This window comes from Mixophyes fleayi, chromosome 3, assembly GCF_038048845.1.
Source record: "Mixophyes fleayi isolate aMixFle1 chromosome 3, aMixFle1.hap1, whole genome shotgun sequence".
In the NCBI taxonomy this organism is placed as follows: domain Eukaryota; kingdom Metazoa; phylum Chordata; class Amphibia; order Anura; family Limnodynastidae; genus Mixophyes; species Mixophyes fleayi.
The window spans coordinates 334343420-334366682 of NC_134404.1; the positions used below are offsets into that span (position 1 = coordinate 334343420).

Genomic DNA, 23263 nt, shown 5'->3' on the forward strand with positions numbered 1-23263 from the left:
CAAATCAAACCTATTATATTCATTCTTTGGAATCCGGGATACACAGATGTATAAGTGATTAGAAACCTGCAGCCAGTCAGAGACATTGAATGTTAACAGCAGCACAGGGCATTGGTAGACAAGTTTGTAGTGGGAGGGTCTAGGCCAACATGTTTCCAATCCAGGCATCTGATCGCTAGCCCAAGCACAAAGTAGTGATTAGACCAACACCTTATAATCCATTGTATGTTTGAGGACCTCAGTTTCCCTGAGAATCTCGGTTTCCTTCCTCATGTGTGGTCACTCCCAAAAATCAGTATACATCTGTTTTAGTAATAAGATTAGGTTTTGGCCAACATCTATCCCCTGCTGTAATGATTATTACTAATTCTAGATTGATTGAAGTAAATCAAAGGATCGTAGCTCTCCAGAGACCATCGATTGTTAAACCGACTCCAGCGAGACCCGAGCACCAGCCTGCACCAAGGAGAGGTACGATCAGCCCTCCATCCAATTCTCTTCATACGTCCATCAGATTCCATTTATTTTATTTTTTATATCTATTCTTTGAAAATGTAATTCAGGTCCAAATAGAATTAGTGGTGCGGTTGAGAAACGGACAAATAATTGTAGATGCAGAAACACCTGTGTGTGTAGAGCTCCTGCTTCTCACAGTTCTTTCTCATGTTCTTTTCCTTTTAGGTGCTCTGAGCAGAGACGGCTCGTTTGGCCCTTCACCGGTAAGCGGAGGGGCACCGTCCCCTCCAATGATGATGGATGTGTCCGTCCGATCGGCTTCTGCCAACCTCAACAGATCAGAGGACTCAAAAGGTATCTTTGGTTAGTGACATCCATATGCTGATATAGCATTATCTGTTCACAGGGTTTTATATCGGGCATTTAAAGATATTACAATGAAACATAACAAAGATGTTACCAATGTATTTCATGCTATAAAACAGTATTAATAATCTTCATGTGCGACTTGCGTAATCCACATGTAAATTGCATTTATGAAAAGTGGCATCGTTTGGTTTCATTTTCTAAATCCCACTAGAGAAAAAAAAACGGAGAACATTATTTATTAAGGATTGTCTTTTTTTTAATTTTGGCCATTATATTAAAGGCAATAAATGCTTTAATAATATGGCCGTTTTAAATTTGACCGAGAATTAAAAGAACAAACTTTATTAAGAAACAGACTATCCTTGATAAATTATGCCTAGAATCTGTTTTCATACATGGGCCCCCATTCCTAACTTAGCCCTTGTATGGAGTAAAAGGAGAATATTGTTTATTGTATGTCTCTTGTGTGAACTTTTAACATGAATAAATCTTGAGTTGTGGCTACACGATACATTAATCCTCTGAATCACATGATCCAGCAGCCACATTAGGTTTGGTTGGGTGGGTGGGGGGGACATCTGACACTTTTTGGCAGAGTTTAATTGTGTTTTGTTTGATACTCCTTCATGATCTCACCCAAAAAGCTTGTTAAGTGATTCTTAAGTAAGGACGCTGTCCTGTTTCTATTGTGTATCTAAGTGTCTGGCAGAAGAGAAGGCATCAGGGAGATCTTAGACCAGCCAATATCAAACCGGAGCTTGGTCCCTAAATACGTAACAGTGTTCAGTCAATGCTGAAGGTCGTTACAAGGGCATATTCCTCAGGCTTCCAAAGGCGACATGTTAACGGAATACGTTTTTCCAATAAGTTTTTCTCGTGTCTCATTTTTTGGGATCCGAATTTGAGTTTTATTAACTACATGCGTTTCTTCTCCTCATATGACTTAATAAAAACACAATTATATTATAGCCGCATTATTATTGACTATAATTTGGGGGTGGAAATGTATCATAGTGTGATCGCCCAAAACGTAAAAAATTTAGTTTGGGGTGGAATTTTTGAGTTAATATTAAACAAGATTGATTGGTTCTTCGGTCTTCAAAACAACCAGGGGCCCCCGATGGCTGTAACCCTCTCACGCCTTCACCTATTGTCTCTGAACCTGTGTGAAACTTGGTTGTCTATGAGTCTCCAAAACATCCTTCATGACCAAGTGGTCGGAGGTGAGAGGAGTTGGGACAGTTACAGCTGTCGGGGACCCTGCTCAGTCACGGTAAGTACGGTTTCATTTTTAATAACTCATTGAACTCCACTCTAAATTAGATGTTTAGTTTTGGGTTAGGTTGAGGTGAAGTTTTGGTAGTCTGCAGAATGTGGCAGTTTGTTCAGTTAATGTCTTTGTCATAGGGAATGTTAAGCTAAAATCTCTGTCAGGTGGGTTCACAGGTTTGTAATTACCATGTAATGTTATAGGAGCTGCTTTCAGAGGTTGGTGAAATGCGGGTGACTAGGATGGGGTGGCTTAGGCAGTGAGCGCTCTCCCTCCCTGTGACGACCCTGTTTCAGCTGCTTGTACTGGGTACAGAGTAGTAGTAGTAGTAGTAGTATGGCTTGTCAGGTCCTCTCTCCCTGTGACGACCCTGTTTCAGCTGCTTGTACTGGGTACAGAGTAGTAGTAGTAGTAGTAGTAGTATGGCTTGTCAGGTCCTCTCTCCCTGTGACGACCCTGTTTCAGCTGCTTGTACTGGGTACAGAGTCCTGGTAGTAGTAGTAGTAGTAGTAGTAGTAGTAGTATGGCTTGTCAGGTCCTCTCTCCCTGTGACGACCCTGTTTCAGCTGCTTGTACTGGGTACAGAGTCCTGGTAGTAGTAGTAGTAGTAGTAGTAGTAGTATGGCTTGTCAGGTCCTCTCTCCCTGTGACGACCCTGTTTCAGCTGCTTGTACTGGGTACAGAGTCCTGGTGGTAGTAGTAGCAGTAGTATGGCTTGTCAGGTCCTCTCTCCCTGTGACGACCCTGTTTCAGCTGCTTGTACTGGGTACAGAGTCCTGGTAGTAGTAGTAGTATGGCTGGTGAGGTCTTCTCTCCCTGTGACACTTACATGACACTTACTGAAAGTGGACCCAACGCCTGCACACAGCGGGGGCTGCTAGTTTGTGGCTCATCTAACATTTAATCTAGAATTTTATTAAGAACTAGTGACGTGGTTCAGGTTTTAGGCTGGGTACATACTACAGAAATCTTCACCCGATTTGTTACTTCCAACGATTTTACCAACGACCAATTTAAAAAAAAAAAAAAAAGTCCCGATCAGCGACTGATTCCTGTGTACACACTGTACACGTTTTACAAGAGTTAGCGTCAGATCTGTGCTCTTCATCTGTCATAACCATCGGCTGAAAAGATGGTGACTCTGCACACTGCATAGAGATCTATGGACTCTGCCGGTCCCGAGTACGGCCACACTCCTAATTCGAACGACATTGTTCCATCGTTGAACGAGATTTTTAGTCCCGTTTAAAATTCAAATGAAGCGATCCGATAATCGTGCGTCATTGCAGTCTACACACTAATGCGATAAGGGTCTGAACGGTCGTTTATAGTGATTGGCCCGATAATCGGCTGATAACACTGTAGTGTGTACCCAGACTTAGGCACCAAGTGCTGATGAATGTTGGTTGACCACACATACGGCCGGCTCCAGTGTGTGTAAGGACATCATAAGAAGTGTGGACTCAACCACAGGGCCCTTCCCTGGACAGCTGCGAATCTATCATCATGCGGAGCATCGTTAGCAGACTGATGGCTACAATAGCATTAATAGCTGACACTGTATTTAACAGAAATGTTATTAGTGTTCTCACTGTTATAGGCCGTTATCCCCGTCCGTGTGCTATTAGTGTTCTCACTGTTATAGGCCGTTATCCCCGTCCGTGTGCTTTATGTTGTAGCACATATTCCTAATATGATTTCAGATTACATGTGGTATCGTGCAGTATAACCAGCCGCCTCCAAATGGTATTGGGCAATTTTTATAAAGTAGAATTATAGAACTATTAAATTGATGGTTTTTTTTGAAACATGGGTTAAGCAATTTTCTTATTTTTAAGCGGATTTTAATATTTGTATCCTGAAGGTGGGATGGATGTGTCCTCGGGGTCCAGACGCCCCGTTCCTGAGCTGTCTGGAAGAACCTCAGCTCCCGGTACGTTGTCCGCTCTGTAAACCCATCAGTGAGGTGTTTCCTGTCCTGTGACATATAATCTGTATTACTGTTTGTGAAATGTAACAAGTGAGACTCAACAGTAACTTAAGAGCCAATCAAAAGTTAAGGTAGAAGTTACCATTTAGTACAGTCCCATTAGGCGGCCAAGAAGAGGAGTGCGTAGACAAAGGCTATACTGTTAACAAAAAACACAAAGATGGAAAACCGCACAAGGCAAAATAATACGAGCATTTAATGAATTACAATTGTTGCAAACTCGATTAAAGACAACTTAAATCGGGGGGTGCACCCAACACTGTATTAACTAGTATGGTATATTAAGGAAGGAAAGAGGAAGAGGGGAAAAAGTCAGTGTAATGTGAGGCACTACCCTGCCTCACATTACACTGACTTTTTCCCCTCTTCCCCTTTCCTTCCTTGGTATACCATAAAGGCTATACTGTACAGAACTGTTCTCCAGTTACGTTTCACTCCAAATGCTCTTCAAGCCATTACTGACCACATCTCAGCACCACTTACCTACCACAAAGAAATCTGCTCCCCCTACCAGCTCAAAGCTACCTTCAAAGTCCCCCGAGGACTTATTCCTGCCATCATATTTTGAATACACTTTAGTCCTTCTTAACCCCCTCAGAGTACCATTAGTAATGGAGCTGAGCAGCACGGTGGCTCAGTGGTTAGCAATTCTGCCTCATAGTACTGGGGTCATGAGTTCAATTCCCGACCATGGCCTTATCTGTGTGGAGTTTGTATGTTCTCCCCGTGTTCGTGTGGGTTTCCTCCCACACTCCAAAAAAAAACATATTAGTAGGTTAATTGGCTGCTATCAAAATTGACCCTAGTCTGTGTGTGTCTGTCTGTGTGTATGTTAGGGAATTTAGACTGTAAGCTCCAATGGGGCAGGGACTGATGTGAGTGAGTTCTCTGTACAGCGCTGCGGAATCGGTGGCGCTGTATAAATAATTGATGATGGCGGTAGCCCAGCATTGTGAAGGGAAGATAGACCTGCGTTAGATCTCAGTCTCGGTATCAGAAGCATAAGTTGTTAATAGCACGGGGGAGCCTGCGGGATCATCACAAAAAAAATGGAAAAAAAGAAGTGATGGGCTGATCTCTTCTGTCTTGCAGTGGATCTTGGCCATTCCACAGCGATGGTCAATAGTGGCCCGAGAACATCATCTCCTTCTATGGTCGTGGATGGAGTGGTGAGTACTCAGGAGAAATTATAAATCCTATAACCTCTGTTACTTGTAACCTGTTCCTCTGTCTGTGTGTATACTGCTCTCTAAATTCATTTCTTCTTGTAAAACAAAAAGCCAAACCCATCTAATGAATCTGAGGCGCCCAGTATGCCCGCTAGTTCTCCACAGTCGGAGGAACCCGCGCCAGTGAGTATTCAGCGACCATGCGTTGGGTTGGGTCTTTACTTACCGCTTTTGGTGGAGAACATAGGGTACTAACCTTGCATGTGTTAGATTGGATTACAGAGGTATTTACTTGCCTGCTTTTAAAACTGGTGGCCCCCATTGCCGTTCCCAAATGCCAAAAAACAATAAAAAGTATGACATGTTTATAAAACAACCGCACACTTTCCATGTTTTTTGGCCTTCCCTCTGCGCTTTTCTGAATGTTACTTTATATTTTAGACTTGGTATTGTGCACTCTCATGGGTATAACTCTTTCAATATTGTTGGAACCAATGATTATGATTTAGAAAACAGAAATTTAGATTGGATGGTGGTGCGAGATGCACTGATCTGTGTAAGTTGGTAAAGTGTATCCTTCAGCTGCAGGCAGATATCATACAGGACAAGATTAGGGTGTAAGTTGATCAAAATTTGCTTTATTCCATGTTACATTAATTTAGGAGAGCAGATATTGACACGTAGTAAGTCAGACAATGAGGAAGCGCTCTCCGCACAGTCATCCATTACAATCCTGTTTTCACGGGCAGAGATACAGAAGTAACATATTCATATATTGTAATACATATGTGTTAAGAAATAATGGCTCTAGATTGATTTAAGCAATATTTCAAAACCTCTTCTACAAACTAGATAAGAATGTGTCAGTTACTTTATAAGATAGTATTCGTTCGTTTACATCCTGATCTACAAGTTACCACATTACAGACCCACTGATTGTAAAGCACAGTGGTGATGGCCGCCCTGTGGGCTGATCCAATAGAACCAGTGATATGGCAATGTATTTTAAGCCGCAGTGATGTCACTGGTTCTGAGTCAAGTGATTGGCTTTATATTAGTTTAGCCTACAAAGCTGGATATAGGTGACAGATACATTTCAAACTACATCTCCCAGCATGCCATGCTTGTCACTGACAGCAATGTATGGAAAACTACAGATTTGCATCCTTGTGTACATGCTTGTGTGTTGATATATGAATATTTTGGGATCAAATATATTGCAAGCCCTGTGATATTTTGGGATGAGCTTTTTAACTTCTTAATGGCTCATACCAACTGGAGTTACGGTAGTAAGGGAGGACATGAAACACGTTTTGAGATGCGTTTTTGGTACCATTGAAAAACCTGCCAAAATATCTGCTAATCTATTACTGAATTACTGGGGAGCCTCACACTGTGAGATACAGCTTCTGGTGCTATCAGGGGAAGGGGACAGTTAGAGGAAAATTACTATGAACATATAATATTTTATAACGTGTCCAATATAGTTGAACATCACTATTTTTTAAGTAACTTTCTTTTTCTGATATTTGACATTTTGTTCTAATGCTGCTCTGTGGAGAAGGAACCCACCTACATTGGAGACTGACGTTTTGTGGACTATAATAATAGCCAAAAGAACCAATTAAAAAGCTGCTTCCTCTGATTGGTCCTCCCGGCCACATCCCACCTGCCTCCTTCCCCTTCCGCAGCATCACACCTGGTCCTGGTTCACCGCTAGGGTTGAGGGAAGAATAAAGGTGTCTGGGGAAAATAGCCGCTAGGGCAGAGGCGTGTTAACTTTTAGACCAACCATCTCAATGATTGCGGTATAAAAAATGTTAATAATCTGACACCCCTTATCTCTGCTGGGGGCAAATATGAAACATTCTGTCTGAATTGTGGCCTCCTTCGCTTGTCTCATTTAATGCATGTAAATTAATTGTGGCAAAAATGATGTCTCTGTGTTTTTTAATTATGTCAAGAAATAAAATTGTAATGATCCTTCAGTAAAATGTTACTTTGTGCCCGACAGGTTATGCCGGTAGCCAAGGGTCCACCATCATTTCCCGGCACACCGGTGATGAACTCACCGGCGACTGCACCTATGATGTCACAGCCGCCTCCTCGTTTCATTGGTCCTCCTCCACACAGAGGGTCCTTTGGACCTCGAGCGATGCCTCCACCACAAAGTAGGAACATTTATGTCTCAATCCCCACCTGTGGCCGCTTGCAATTCTGTCCCCTTTGCCTCTGCTTTCTGCATTCACCACTCGATTTGGTTTCTAAAAAAGTTATTTATTGATCTCCACATTCTATATAATAATTTGCAGAGTGTTATTGTTACTTTTTGTGAGTGTGTGTGTGTGTATAGCAATTAGTATTGTGTGTTTGTGATTGGAAGTCAACTGTTACTACTAATAATTATCCTTCCTTGGTCTTTTTAGTTTCTTAAATACCAATACCAGTTTTATTTCTATTTAAATACAGTTATAACAATATAGGGGAATGGTGGCAGTAATACTTAATGAAATAATACAACACAGAAGCGTTGCTGTATTACTCCGTTGCATTGATCTGATACACTTTAGTTTTGCTGTTTCATTTGCCATGTAAAGTATTTCTATTAAAATTGTCCAAGATCTGAGTGTGGACCCCACTGTGCAGGACATGGCTAGAGACACAATTCCTTACTTATTTGTATTACATTCCTTACTTACAGTACATTGGTTATGAACCCACCAACAGCATAAATTATCAAACATAGTGGACGCAATAACAAAAGAATTGTATAAGAACTATATATTCACTACCTTGTGTGCACTGTTTATATGGGCTTATCGTCTCTTTCGTTGTGATGTGAGGACTTTTATAAATGATAGTGCTGGTCCAGTGATGTTTTGGCACCGTAGTGTGCTGCATAAACACACCCGTTAGACAGGTATTTAAAAGGAAAAGACTTCAGGGGTGTTGTTTTTAAGTTTAGTATTTACATTCATCACTGTGATGGGAGCTGCTGTGTTCTAGATGAGAAATGTGAATAAAACAATGGTTTCCCTATAATTTGTGGTGTTGGATAAACTCTATATTAATGTTAGAACCTCCTCCTGTACCTGTGTAATAAATGTTTGGTGTTATCGACCTCCTCTCTAGTAAGCTCTTAGGGGCATATTCAATTGTCGGCGGGATCGCCGAAAATCCTGCCGCGGAAAAACTAATACATGGAATACGGTAATTTGTAGCTGGATTTCAGCTCGCGGCTCAGGGAGCTGCGAGCTGAAATCCAGCGAGTAAATTACCGTATTACATGTTTTTCCCGCGCACGATTACCGTAATATCGCCGACAATTGAGTACCCCCCCGTAGATCTATAAATTGGGTGTGAAACCTCGAGCCCTGTAGAAATGAAAGACTGAGGTTTTTTGGAGGGCCGACCTGTCAGACGGGACATAGTTCATGAATTCCTTGGCAGGGTGTAGGCATCGGAACAGAGGGGAAAAGAGCATTGTAAAAAAAAAAAAAAAAAAATGTTCAGGATGGAATTTCTGGGAAAAGAGAGATCTCGGACAGAGCCGAAATAGAAAAACTCTTCTCCGCTGATGTAAGAGGTTCTGGGAGGCCAGAGACGGAGTTTTGGATGTGTAGACAGACTCTGCAGGAAATAATCACAACTAATCTCTGTTATTGCGGGATGGGGCAATGCAAATCATATGTGCAAATAGCTGATGACAGAGAGGGTCATGGCCCAGCCAGGGAAGGCGTATAACTTAACCCCCTCATGACCGGAGTATCGACGGATTGATTTCTAACTCTAAGCTACTATATATGGGTATTAAACAAATACCTTTTTTTTTACTTCCTGAATTCTTCCCAGTTACTTTTACACAACTAGCACAGCCTAATACAGTTATCCCATAATGTTATCTAGTTCTTTTGAGTATGAATATACTTTTTGTAGTTATAGTGCCGGCAGTAATATTATATTTTGCATTCTTAAAGAACCCAACAGCTAAAAAGAAAAAAGCAAATCAACCTAATTGGGAAAGAAGGGGTTAATTTGAGAAGTCCTAACCGTCTATAGTTAAGGAAACCTGTTTAACCATTTCATTCGTATGTATGTTCGAGGGTGCATAGACTGCAAGATTTCTGTGTACCTCTTGTTACAGTCAATGAGGCCTTTATTTATCTGGGATTACTGCATTATAATGCACATGACATAATGGGTCATGTGATATGAGTGGGCGGAGCCTGCCACCTTACATTTATATCTCTCTTCCCATGTGATATAAATGATCACTGCCGCAGGCTCTGCACTTTTGCTGGGTATGGGTCTATATTTTTGTTTTCTATTTAATGTAAATGTTAAATAATCAGTGTCTAAAAATATTCTTGGTAATAGGACTTTACCTAGTTTCTTTGGTGATTATAGTAAGTTTGTATGCAGAACTTATTCAGTACAGCTATCCTTGTCTGACTTCTCTTCTCCTTAATCTTTGTTCCCTCCCAGAGCGCTCCTGTTAGTCTTATTGAGTGTGGCAGATACAACCGCCTGTATCGGCTCCCAACCTGCACAGAGGAACAACATATAACTGTCTTTATAGCCAGTCCCCTGAGAAAATGTTTATACATTAAGGTTGTCTGTTGCATGATTGCCTTTTGGGTTCAAACTGATGGTAGTCAGTGAGAGGATTGTGCATGTTTTACCCAGTGTGAGGGCGTGTAACTATATAACTGCCTGAGTTTGATATTTTATCAAAATATCAACTATCTGTTCGCCTTTCTTCCTTAGATTACCAGCTTCAGTTGTTCAATTTCTGTTCTCCTTGGATGGAACGCATAGCTGCTCCCTGGATACACTTGTTACTTACACAGAGAGCAGAGCTGTAGTGTCTAAAATAAAACGTGCTGCCTGATTTATATAAATGCATGGCTGCAAAACACAGACCTGGCCGGCTATTATAGTAACCGCTTTTCGTAACAGTGGCAGCATATGTAAACCCATTTTTTTGTTTGTTTGTTTGTTTGTTTGTTTTTAATCTGAAGGAGGACAGTGCCTGTAAGACCTCGTCCACATTTTATATGGAGACATTTTCATTGGTTGAATACGTACCTCTTTTCTTTTTCCATGCAAGGTTTTGGAGACAAACTTCCTACATTTGTTGGGGCAGCACGGTGGCATAGTGGTTAGCACTTCTGTCTCACAGCACTGGGGTGATGAGTTCAATTCCTGACCTTGGCCTTATCTGTGTGGAGTTTGTATGTTCTCCCTGTGTTTGCTCCGGTTTCATCCCACACTCCAAAAACATGCTAGTAGGTTAATTGGCTGGTATTAAATTGCTCTTAGTCTCTCTTGGTCTGTGTGTCAGTCTGTGTGTGTGTCAGTCTGTGTGTGTGTCAGTCTGTGTGTGTGTCAGTCTGTGTGTGTGTCAGTCTGTGTGTGTGTCAGTCTGTGTGTGTGTCAGTCTGTTTGTGTGTCAGTCTGTTTGTGTGTCTGTCTTTGTTTGTGTGTGTGTCTTTGTTTGTGTGTGTGTGTGTGTATGTTGGGGAATTTAGACCTCCGGGTGCTCCAGTTTTCTCCCACACTCCAAAAACATACTGATAGGGCAGTTTAATTGCAGCCAATTAACCTTAGTCTCTGTGTGTGTGTGTGTGTGTGTGTGTGTGTGTGTGTGTGTGTGTGTGTGTGTGTGTTAGGGGATTTAGACTGTAAGCTCCAATGGGGCAGGGACCGATGTGCGTTCAGCACTGCGGAATTAGAGGCGTTATATAAATAAATGATGATGAGGATTTGTAATTTTAAGTATTTTTTAATATAATCCAATTTTCTTTTATAGAGTCCTTTATTTAGCACTATCTTGCAGTAGTGTTAGTGGAATATTTGGATGTGAAGAAATACCACAGTGCAACTAAAATATATATATATATTTTTTTTCTTTTTGTTTTTTTGTTTCAGTGCATGGTCCCCCACCAGGCATGAGAGACTTTCCACCAAGGCCTTTGATACCCCCGGGTCCAATGCCTCCTTCAGATCCCAGGGGTCATATGCGAGGACCGTTACCACCTAGGGAATTTCCTCCAGGCCCTGTCCCAATGCATGGCCCAAGGGATTACCCAATGCTACCACCTCCAGGAGGGAGGGACTTCCCACCAGGTCCTCCACATCCAGGAGCTCGAGACTTCTTTCCAGGTCCTCCACATCCAGGAGCTCGGGATTTCCCACCAGGTCCTCCACATCCAGGAGCTCGGGATTTCCCACCAGGTCCTCCACATCCAGGAGCTCGGGATTTCCCACCAGGTCCTCCACATCCAGGAGCTCGGGATTTCCCACCAGGTCTTCCTCCTCCAGGAGCTCGGGATTTCCCACCAGGTCTTCCTCCTCCAGGAGCTCGGGATTTCCCACCGGGTTCTATTCCTCCTGGTGCGAGAGACTTTCCACCAGGACCTCTACCTCCAGGAGTTAGAGATATTCCTCCAGGGCTCCCACCTCCTGGACCAAGAGAGTTTCCCCCAGGACTGCCTCCAGCTGGAGCTAGGGATTTCCCACCCGGGCCACCCCCTGGTTCTAGAGAATTTATGCCAAGGCCTCTGCCACCTGGAGCAAGAGACTTTCCACCAGGTCCTCCATTTACAGGAGTTAGAGACTTCCCCAGAGGACCTCACGTGGGTCTACCTGCTGGGCCTTCATTACCTGAGCAGCGATCTATTCCACCAGGACATAATAAACCAATGCAAACAGACCATGAACATTCTCAAGGTCAAAACTCTTAAAATCACGGCTAGACAAACGCAGTTCAATGGTCTCAAAATGGATTAAAAGTTACTGGTTTACATAAACTTCTGATTTATTATTTCACGTGTCTTATATTAGCAATAAGTATTTTATTTCCTTAAATCTACTTAGAATTTTTAATGGTTAAATAATTATCCATAGCAAATTGGAATTTTAGCTTTTTTTTTTTTCCTTTTTATGATTCGGAAGCCAGAAAATTTAGTTGCGATTTCCAAATGTGCAATACCGAAAGCCATGCGTGGGTTTTTTTTTTCTCTCTTTGTTTTTTTTGTTTTTTTTAAATTTAATGTGCACCCATTATTTGTGGAAAAAAATGAATGTCTAAAATCTTTTGAAAACATTTCCTGTGGAAATACATTTTATAAGAATATCATTATTCTGATTGCTTTTCCACACTCGACTAGCTTAATAATATTATATACCACTGGTTTACATAGAATAAATAATTATTTTTAACACCTGGTAGTAAAAACCAGAAACACGCATTACTCTGTAAGATGAAAAATAATAAAGAATTTAAAACATATTTTGTGTGCTCCTATGTAATTTTTTTTCGGTTTTTTAGCCCACTGGTTCAATGTTATCTGCACCTTTTAACAGGTTTATGCATTTGTTTTAATGTACACTGTGTTTATATAAATATATATTCATATTCAGGTGTTCCCCAGCAGGGCACGTCTACGTTACACACCCAGAATTGTAAACCTGGGCTGCTCTTTGCTTTTTCAGCTCTGCCTCCCCTCGCACATCATAGCTTCTGGAACTCTACACCAGGAACAGACACAGCTCTGCCCAGCAGTGAGTGGACATAAATTAGACTATAAGAGTCAAATCTGTATCCCTAGTAACTCCTCCCTCCTGCAAGTGATGACTCGCTTGGTGTCCTTCGGAAAGATTGATCTTTAGGTTAATGTGATGAAACGAGTTTGATAACACTGTAACATTCTGTCCCTCGTTTCTCACAAAATGTGGATTATAGCATGTACTTTTTTATAGTCCTTTTATTCCCCAGCTAAACAGAGGACATATGCAGTGTCTATTTACATGTGGATAAGTGGACATTGTAGCCATACCTAGATAAGAGACTCCTTCATTACATGTTGCCCATTGTAAAAACGTGTTGGTTGTTAATTCAGTGATGCTGTTATGTTTTGTTATTAAAGTGTAGCCAGGTGGGGTTATGGGTAGGAATCAGGTTGCAAGATACTAGTGAGGGGGAAGGCTAATTAGTATCCATTGTTCTCACAAGACTACTACAGACATTTGGCTTACAATCTAGCAGGGGAGTTTCTGTGGAAGTACAGCTCATCTCCACTCCCCTCTCAAACCCATTAGTCCAGAACTCAACAATGTTTAACAAGGAGAGACTCAGGGATTTGTCCAGGGAGGGGAAAACACTGTGGAATACATTGGCAGATCCGTGGGTCATCAAGTCTGGACAGCCAGGTGACTGTAACTCCTTAAGCTAGTTGGGTAAGGGATGGATTATGATGTAAACCTGCTTGGCATTTATTTACTATGTGTACATAATCTAGTGATTTGTTTTAGTTACAATAAATGTACTGTTGTACTTTTCTAACTGCATTTGCCTGCGTTACTAATAAGAACCTTAGAAGGTACTGGGTAGGCTTCCTTGGCCTTGGAAGGCACCCATGGGTGGCCAGCTAGAGGGAAGTGGGTAGAATTGGGCCAGAAAACACAGTATCTTCACAGTTTCTATTAAAGGATAATTATCAGGAAGAAAATTTGTATTGCATAATAAGCAATACCTATTTTTTTATTAACAAAAAACATTTGTTTTAGTAACTTTGTTCAGTATGCTTCTACTTTTATATATGTGGATGCTGACTGTTCAAAAGGCAAGAAAAGCAGACGAGCAATCACTACTAGAAAGTTATAGTGTAGAAAAAACCTTTTTGACTCTTAATGTACCTCTGGTGGCTCTTCTAATATTGTTATTTGGGGGTATGCATCACTAAGATGGATTTTAAGGTAACTACACTTTCCTCTATATAACTCCTGTATAATGTATTGAAGGGACTGAATTATCTGATGCAAGAGTAGATCCTTCTGAGATCCATAGATCCCTGAACTCAAAAATAGATTTCCAAATTACAAGGAGATGTGATTATTCTTCTTTATCCCTTCAGAAGCTATTGTGTTAACAACCCTTGTCCAGTAGCTAATCCATAATGGCCTTAATTTGGACACTGATGTGCTTTACCCTTAGACAATATGTTCAGGTCTTTCTATGAGAGAGAACAGAATTGTAGGTGGTAAACATTACCGTTTCCATCATATTGGGCAGACTATGCTAATACCAATCTCATCACACCCAGCGGTCGATCAGTACAGCCCAATATTCAGCACCGATATGTTCTTCATCCCAGGCAGTGTGGAGATCCAATATAGAAGTACCACAATATCGGGCACTTAAAAGGTAGCTGCATGAAATATGAGAACCACAGAGTATTTTACCTCATTTGATGAAAAACCCAAAATGGAACTGCATAGCTTTCCAATTTGTTAAACGGCAACAGTGGCCTGAAGCGCTTTCTCTTCTCTGACATTGGAGACAATGGGGTATAGCAGGTGGACTTGGAGCAAGGGAACTTTAAATCTCAAACTGTTGAGAGGTTAGCTCCCCCGTTCTGTGCCTCTCCCATATGGAGTCATCCTCCTTTTTTTTTTATAGTAGACGAGAGCAAAGAGGTTTACCGAACATCAGTACAAGTTTTTGGCGGGAAGGGGGAGCAGTTGAAGTGGTAGAAATCAAGACAGGAGGTTGTGAACAACAGTGGGTGAATCGGGGAGGAGACCTGTCTCGAACTTGACATTGTAGAACTCTATTGCTGGAGGGGTGGAACACCTAGGGTTTGGCGATTCATTATGTGTGTGGAATCTGGAAGGATGGCAAGTTTAGCCAGGACTTCTTTGCCCTGATCCAGGGTTTTAATGTAATGAGTGGTGTTGGCAGAAAACCTTTGCAGTTTTAAGGGGACTCCCCAGCGGTACTGCATGTTGTGTTGGCAAAAAATCCTGGTGACTGTTTAAAGGTTTCCAACGTTTCAGTATAGTAGAAGGGGCAAGGTCTAGAAATAATTGTATCTCCATATCCTTATAGGTTTACGAAGAGGTATTTGGCCATTAGTATCGTTCCCTGGTGTAAAAATAATGTAAACAGACAATTATGTCGCGTGGAGGTTGATCTGCAGGTGGCTTGGCTCTATATGGCCGATCTGTGCATCCGAGAGATGTGGAGGATCACATGCAGGAAAAAGCCTTTAAGTTGAGGAAGGCCAGAAGCTCTTAGGGAGGGATAACTTTCAAGACATTCTTTACATGGATGTTAATATGACTGAAGGAATTCTCATTCAGAGCCTTGACCTCATCGTGTAAGCGAGATAGTTCTTTATCCAGGGTTGCTTGTGTTCGACATAGATCATCATTTTTTTTTTGTTTGTTTCAAGCGCATATGAACAGACGCCTAGTGAAGCTATCGTAGATTTGAATACGTTGACCGCTTTTGAAAGTTCTTGGTTAAAGGCCACCTCTGTGTTCGAGTAGATTCGTCAGCAAGGCCTAGATCTGTGGTTCAAGTTTGATTTCCGACATCGGAAGCGAGTGTGCTGTTTCGGGCTAGTCAGATTGTGAAAGTGAAGCTTTACTTTCTGCTCCAAAAAAGTTTGCAGAGTATTATTGTATATTACTGAGACATCGTTTAGAGAGGGAGTAGGTTGTTAAGAACCCCCACAGCCAGCAACACAAAACCCGGAGTCTGCTCAGAAGTCTGGTTTTCACTGGAGCCCCTAGTGGTGGGGACAGACTTGGCCGCAGACAGCTGAGGGTCGTGAATTGTGCGCGGACTGGGGAGAACCCAGCGATAGCAGATGGGAGAAATAGCAGAGCGAGGTCAGGCAAGGGTCAAGGCTTGCAGCAAACAGAATATCCAGGACACGAACCGGAGTCAGAGGGCACAGGCAAATCAGCAGAGTAGAAATCCAGGCAAAGGGGTCAAAAGGGCACAGGCAATCAAAACGGAGTCAGGAAACAGGCAGAAGGTCAGCAACGAAGAATCAATCAAACAAATGTACAGCAACCAGGAACACGAGCAGGCTAGTCAGCGGAAGCAGGAACTATAACCGGCAGTAAGGGCTTGTCCCTTGCTGCCTAATAAACGAGCCAGAGCCAATGAACGGTGCCCTGCACAGCAGGGAATACTTAGCCCAGCTGGCTATGATTAATGAGGAATGCGCACGCGCCCGGCTGCCCTAGATGCCGGGACGTGGCGCAGGAGATAGAGAGCGTCCCGACCGTTGCCTAGGCGTCGGCTGGGTTCTGGAGGAAATGACGTCCCGGTCGTCATAACGACGGCCGGGACGCCTAGGCATACCAGGAAGTGAGTCGTGGCGGTGTCCAGAGCCGCCACGGCTCGTAACATAGGTTCAGTTCCTGCTGATGTGGGTCAAAGGGAGACAAAAGGGTATCAAGAGAGCGAGGGCAGGAGGAAAGCAGCACAATCGTTTATAAAGCTGTAATGAGAGTCAATGAGATCCCGGACAGAGACCGGGAACTCACATCGGAGGCCATTGAGTCCGTATTCAGATAGGGACTGCCACACAGACCAGGGGAATGTGAGAAACGGATGCGGCAGACAATGGATCTGTTTGTGGCTTCAAGGAGGCAGATGGTGAGTCAGCAATATGATGATCAGATAACAAGGATTATCGGCAGGGAGAACCCCCTATTGAATTGAGTCAGTAGGTGTGCTCATTCCTTTCAAGGGGAGCACAGGTTCCTAAGAGACCGTGTCAGCAATTACAGAAATAGGGGCATGAAGAAAAATAGATGCATGGGCACGGACCAGTGCTGTTAATACAGGGAAAGAGAGGTACTGGTTCAATTCACGATGAGTGACGCTGGAGGGTAGCAGACCACAAGAGTTACCTGTATGGATTGCACAGCAAGTTTTACGAGAACGACCCGGGGTGATAAATGGGAGTAAATGTTTTATTATATCTACAGGGAGGGAATTAATTTGTTGCAGTGTTAGAAGCAGTTGTAGGCCTGCTCCTGAGTCCATAGTAGCAACAAGAGGGCTGTTGTGAAGTGCGATGGGCACTTGCAGAAGTCAGCGCAGTGGGCAGGGTGTGAGCCGCCGGGCTTTATGACTCATAAGAGCTGTATGAAGCAGCTAGAAGGGACTCCGTGTCACGCTACCGGTGCTAACCAGAGGCAGGCACCAGCCTGGTGTTTGGGTCCGAGTGTGCCGTCACGAGAGGAGTATCACTGTGGGTGGTTGTGCTGGTAGGAAAGGAGGCAGCTATAGCTCCTTAGTAGCCAGGTGATGTGATGATAGAAGCTAGGTCCAAAATAAAGTGAACAAGTGGCAGCCCAGGAGGATGTGAAGCTGTTTCGTTGCAAGCCTGTGTCATGGTGGAGAATCTGTGAGGTGGCATACATTCTGAAGATGGCGGCCATATCTCCCATGATGTCAAGTCTCAGGTGGAAAAGTAACGGGCCAGCATGGGAGTGACGCAGTAGGGCTTGCTGGACTCAGACCCGGGTAAGAGACACCGCTCACCAGGTGCTGAGTCCTCGGGATCCGTCTAGCGACTCGGAAGCCACAGCTGACACCCTGAGGCGCGGCAACACTGTAGTCACAAGTAGAGGGCCGCGGTCCTCTGGCAGTCAGACACAGATGGGTAAAGCAGTTAATAGCTAGAGACCGGATCTCTCAGAGAAAGTTCATATCTCTACAGTAGGTAGGAGGAGAGGATTCCAGCATCTGGTTGTTGAGACGAGGGCGAAGTACACAATGGTCTTGGAGCTCCTGCGGACTGAATCCCCCAGGAAGGCCTCACTGCAGGCACCTGCAGACGTGGACAGAGGTGGTACAAATAGGAAAGTATCCGGCTGGGAAGTATGTAGGTAGTAATTGGGCTAGTTGTAGGGTAATAGAGTCGGGGGGGAACTCTAATTAGAGGTGTTATAGGTAGGCGTAGTACAGGAGTTCATGTGATGTGCGTCCACTCTGTTCGGCTGCCGGGCCACACCCCCTGGATGACCTGTTGTTAAAGGCGCCATTACATTCTGGACTTCTACAGGACGTTCAACTGACTGATGCAATTTCTGTAAAGACACGGCCGCATCCTCAACCGGCCCAAATCTACCTTGATTCCCGCACAATGGAATGCATTTTCTTGGTCTCGACTTTGACACGTGCATCAGAGGGCGATAACGACACTCCTGGCCATGATCCCTTCTCTGCTGGATGAAACTGCTAAGAACCATGATATCAGTGTCCAAGACTGCCCTTCGTACAGATTCATCCCTGACGCCCCAGCGTGAGCTTCTCGGGTGGAATAGGTTAATTTCCTATCATCTGGGCAGGCAGATCATCAGATTGTCCACAGACACGTCAGTCCCTCACATAGTGGTTAACCAGGACGAATCTTACCAAAGGTCAGTCTTTCCAATCGTGGGAGTGGACCTTTGCTACCACAGATGCCAGTCTGTACGGGTGGGGCGCGGTCATAGGTCTTCTCCCATTCCAGGGCCTCTGGTCTCACCAAAAGGCAATATTGGCAGTCAACATACTCGGGGAGATGGCTAGGATCGTGTCCTAGTGATATAAGTCATATTTATTCCAGGGGTGGAGAACTGGGAAGCTGATTACCTCAGCCACAACAGGAATGATCCAGGAAAATGTTCCCTTCATGCAGAGGTCCTTGCTCTTCTGGTTCAACATTGGGATCAGCCAGCGATAGATCTCATTGCGTCTTGTCTGAACCTCAAAATCCCTCACTTCTGTGCAAAGTTAAAGGATCCTGCAGCCATGTACATGGATTCTATGGCCATCCCATGGATCTTGTCTGGTTTACTTTTTTCTCTGTTTCCCATTCTCCTGCAGGTGGCTCCGGATTGGCGGAGCAGGGTGTAGTACTCCAACTAGAGATGCTCACTGACCCCGTGTTTTGGTTTTGATTTTGGATCTGGATTACCGTTGTTTTGGTTTTGCCAAACCGCCCTTGCGTGTTTTGGTTTTGATTTTGTTTGGTTTTGTTTTGCAATTTTGTTTAAAAATCAATGTTTTTGGGCATAAAATAACCGAATTTAGTGCTCCACCTGTTTCTTGGATAAGTAATGTAATTGTAAAGCTAATAAATTATGAAAAAAAGTTTAATTCCTGGTAGGCCGTCATTAATTCTACACACAAACCAGATTGTATTTCTCTCCATCTATGCATATTGGCAATGCAGCCATCGTCTTTGGGTGTATATTACACCCTACACTTATAGTTAAATATATAAAGAAATGGACAAAGGCAGTTTGGTTTCTGTCTCTCTAGGCCCCCCTCCACTTGTAGAAAATAGTAAAAAATTCAGCCGTTATAGACTGTACAATATTAATTGAAATGGACAAAGCCAGTTTGGGGTCAGTCTGTGTATGACACCCTACCCTTATTGAGAAATTGCCAAAACAGCAGCCTTTCAAGATTGTACGTGATATAGAAATGCCCCAAAGCTCCTTTCCTATTTGGGGGTAGATTGCACCCTACACTTATACTTATATTTATATTTTTTGGGGTGTGTTTTTTTCCCTGATTTAAAAAGACTATGTACTTTTACATATTCTTTACCAGATGACGTACAGGGAAGATTACCATCAGGACTGGTGCCAGCACCTGCTGGCTGATCCTGCTCTATTGTGGACTTCTTTGAATCCATTTTAATGAGCCCAAAGCACTTGTAGTGCAAAATGTTGTATTAGATACTGCTGCTAAATATGACTTTTGACAGCCAGAAAAATTAGTGTTTCACACTGGGGAATATGGGACACCCCAAAGCACTTGTAGTGCAAAATATTGAAAAAAAAACGCCTCCTCTCTTCCTGCTCTAACAATTGCTAATAGAATTGGAATTAATAATAGAATTGAATAAATTAGAATTTAAATAATAATACAAAGAATAAGGTGTACAATTATTACTCTGTCCCTGCTCTAATACAGCCTGTGACCTAACCCTGCTCTGTCCCTCTGTCAAATGGTGATGGATTGCTGTGGAGGCGGGTATTTATCGCGAGAACCGAGCTCCGACTTCGTCACAATGACGTTTTGCCTCGATTTCGATTCCGAACGGGCGGGAGAGTACCAAGCCTGCTCGGCTCGGTACTCGGATAGGCAAAGTTCGGGTGGGTTCGGATTTTGGGGAACCGAGCCTGCCCATCTCTAAATCCAACATCCTAGGAACGGACATGGGTCTACCTTACCAGTTGCCTCTACATCCAGATCTTCTGATCCATGACTCTCTTTGATACCACTCTTTAGGTCATGAATGACAGCGTGGCCACTGCAACACCAATTCTCTGGGGCAGGGGTTTCCCGCCCAAGGTTGTGCATACTATAATTAAGGCAAGGAAACAGTCTTCTTCTGTGAATTACTACAATGTGTGAAAAGCTTATTTTTAGTGATGTGAGGGTCACGGTGTGCACAATTCCCGTTTGTTTTACCCGCTTGCTATCCTTCCTGCAGGAGGTTTTTTTTAACAAGGGTCTCCCTCTCTTTCTTGAAACTGCAGGTTTCGGCACTCTCAATTTTCTTCCACCGCAAGTTGGCAGTAATGAAGTATGTGCAGACCTTCCTACAAGAGGTTGTGGTGGTACTCATTATTACGACTGTTTAAATCCCGATACTACTTACCCCGGCACGATGAAACCAAAGACCTCATCGCCGACTGAGTGGAAAGACCGACAGCTTGAAAGGAAGACTTTAGTGAATGACGGCAGCTGAAGATCCCGCCAGCGTCCGATGACGTCAGATTGAAGGGACACGGTCATCCAACCTCTTAAGGTAGTAATTTAAAGAGCCGCCTGTACAAGGTTGTTTAATAAGCCATCTACAGACACTGCATCCTTAAATTACTATCTTAAGAGGACGGATGACAAAGTGTCCCTTCAATCTGACATCGGACACTGCTGGGAACTTCAGCTGCCGCAATTTAGGAAAGTCTTCCGTTCAAGTTGACAGTCTTTCCACTCAGTCGGCGATGAGGTCATCTGTTTCATCATGCCGTGGTAAGTGGTGTCGGGATTTTAACGGTCATTATATAGCATACAACCCAGAAGTTGTGCATGCTCAGATATCCTTTGATACACCTTATAGAGACTTGGGCTCTGAATTGGGTGCTGTGGGCTCTCACAATAAAGCCTTTTGAGCCGTTGGATTCAGTTGATCTCAATTTTGTTACCTGGAATGTGGTGGTTTTTGTTCGCTTTGTCTTCTGCTCATCATTTCTGATATTTTGTCCTAGGTCTCAGGCTCCTGATGGGTCTTTGCTGCTTTTGGATGTGGTCCTGACCCTCATGTGCTATGTGGACCGTACAATTTCCATTTCTTAAGACTAATGATCGGTTCATTCTGTATGATGCACACAAGAGTGGTTGCCCTGTATTCTAACCATTCTCTTGCTGTTTGCATTACATCCACTATTCGTTTGGCTTATGTTCAGTGGGCTAAACTGGTGCCGATTGGCTTGAAGGCTCATTCGATCAGGGCTGTTGGCGCTTCAGCCGAACAATCTGTGGTGCTGCTACGTGGGCATCTGTCCACACCGTTTCCAAAATCTGCCATCTACAGAACTTTGCATCTCAGGATGGTAGTTTCGGGCACAAGGTCTCGGTTTCACAGCATTTCCTCTCCTAGGGGCAGCTTTGGAATGTCCTTACTGTCGTAGTATCGTCTTAATGGCAAAAAAAAAAAAAAAAAAAAAAAAAAAAAAAAAAGGAATTTTTTTACTCGCCATAAATTCAATTTTTTGGAGTCCAGGATCCAGTGAAACTACCATCTTTACCTCTAAAGGAACAAAAAGGCTGTTTGGAAGGATTGCTACTATATTGATGAAAATACTGCTTTCCTGGGCGATAACTTTTGAAGTATTGTTGCAGAAAGAGAGAAGTACTGTATATACTCGAGTATAAGTCGACCCGAATATAAGCCGAGGCACCTAATTTTACCACCAAAAACAGGTAAAACTTGTTGACTCGAGTATAAGCCTAGGGTGGGAAATGCAGCAGCTACTGGTAATTTTTTTAGATGTATTCATTATTATATTTTTTATGTACATCTGTATATGCATTTTTATTGTACACATTTTTATAACGTGTGTTTTTCAGTTTAATGCTATTTTGTCATTTTGATGTATGCTTTCATTGTTGTGGAAAATAAAAATGTGTATACACATAAAATACAAATAAATGATTAACTGTGTAAGTTGTGAAATTTTCAAATCTATTACTTGCAGTTTGGTGGGGTTGTCAGTTGTCAGGACTTGAGTTCCAGGGTCACTCTCACACGTTTTTGTTGTTGTAACGTGCTAGAGAGATTTCAGGCTCCAGATCCTGTAACTTCATCTTCCCCTGTCTATCCCCATTTTGAAGTTCTCCAGCACATTTGTGTTTCTCAGGGCGCCATACTCGTTGCTGCTGAAAATGAAGATCGCTCCGTGACAAAAAAAAAAGAGAGAGTTTTTCAGCCTTTTACTTACCCCGCAGTGGAACGCATGTGCGTTCCACCAACAGGAAGTTCGGCATTTGGAACGCAAGTTTGCGTTCCAAATGCAAAACTTCCTGTCATTGGAACGCACATGCGTTCCACTGCGGAACTAAACAGCTTAGGGACCGGACACCAGGAAGTTCACCCGTGTATAAGCCGAGGGGGCCTTTTTCAGCACACAAAAATGTGCTGAAAAACTCGGCTTATACACGAGTATATACGGTACATTGTTCCCATCTTGTATCAAGTAGTGTGATTTACCTCCAGCAATTTTGAGTCACCAATCAAGTTAATTTCCAAAGAGAAAAGCACTTTCTAAAAGAAAAGTGTTCAAACAATTCTTGGATTGTGGATGCAGCCAAAAGAACTCTTCTGGCAACCACTGCTACACTCATACTTCTCCCTGAAAGAGAAATTGTATCCAGTGATGCTTCACCAAGCAATTCGATATTTGTATTACATCAAGGTTTTTCAGTAAACATAGTCTAAGAGCTTTCTCTTGCACATGACTTCGCACTGTATCGGTCGATAGTCTAAGTGCCCTATGAACAGAGGTTATAGCCACACCACACTTATACCTGAGGAAATTAGAAGTTTCTTAAAATAACTTTCCCTATCCATAGGGGGAGATTGACTTGCTGTCGATAGGCCGCGTACACCGACATCCATTACAGGAGGAGTCTACATT

At 43.0% G+C, this 23263-nt stretch overlaps 1 protein-coding gene across 7 annotated transcripts in view; it reads left to right on the forward strand.

The window, feature by feature from the left end:
* The window catches only part of MIA3 (MIA SH3 domain ER export factor 3), a 55922-nt gene extending 43374 nt beyond the window's left edge, over nt 1-12548 (forward strand). For 3 of the 7 annotated variants that reach the window (XM_075204293.1, XM_075204287.1, XM_075204290.1), the window contains exons 23-29: nt 374-471; nt 682-819; nt 3960-4028; nt 5178-5254; nt 5366-5437; nt 7269-7425; nt 11186-12548. In XM_075204293.1, coding sequence (XP_075060394.1) covers nt 374-471; nt 682-819; nt 3960-4028; nt 5178-5254; nt 5366-5437; nt 7269-7425; nt 11186-12000 — 1426 coding nt within the window. In that variant the 3' untranslated portion in view covers nt 12001-12548. The remainder of the gene's footprint in view (nt 1-373; nt 472-681; nt 820-3959; nt 4029-5177; nt 5255-5365; nt 5438-7268; nt 7426-11185) is intronic. The other 4 variants (XM_075204289.1, XM_075204292.1, XM_075204288.1 and 1 more) reach the window with 4 other exon arrangements.
* Nucleotides 12549-23263: the final 10715 nt, after the last annotated feature.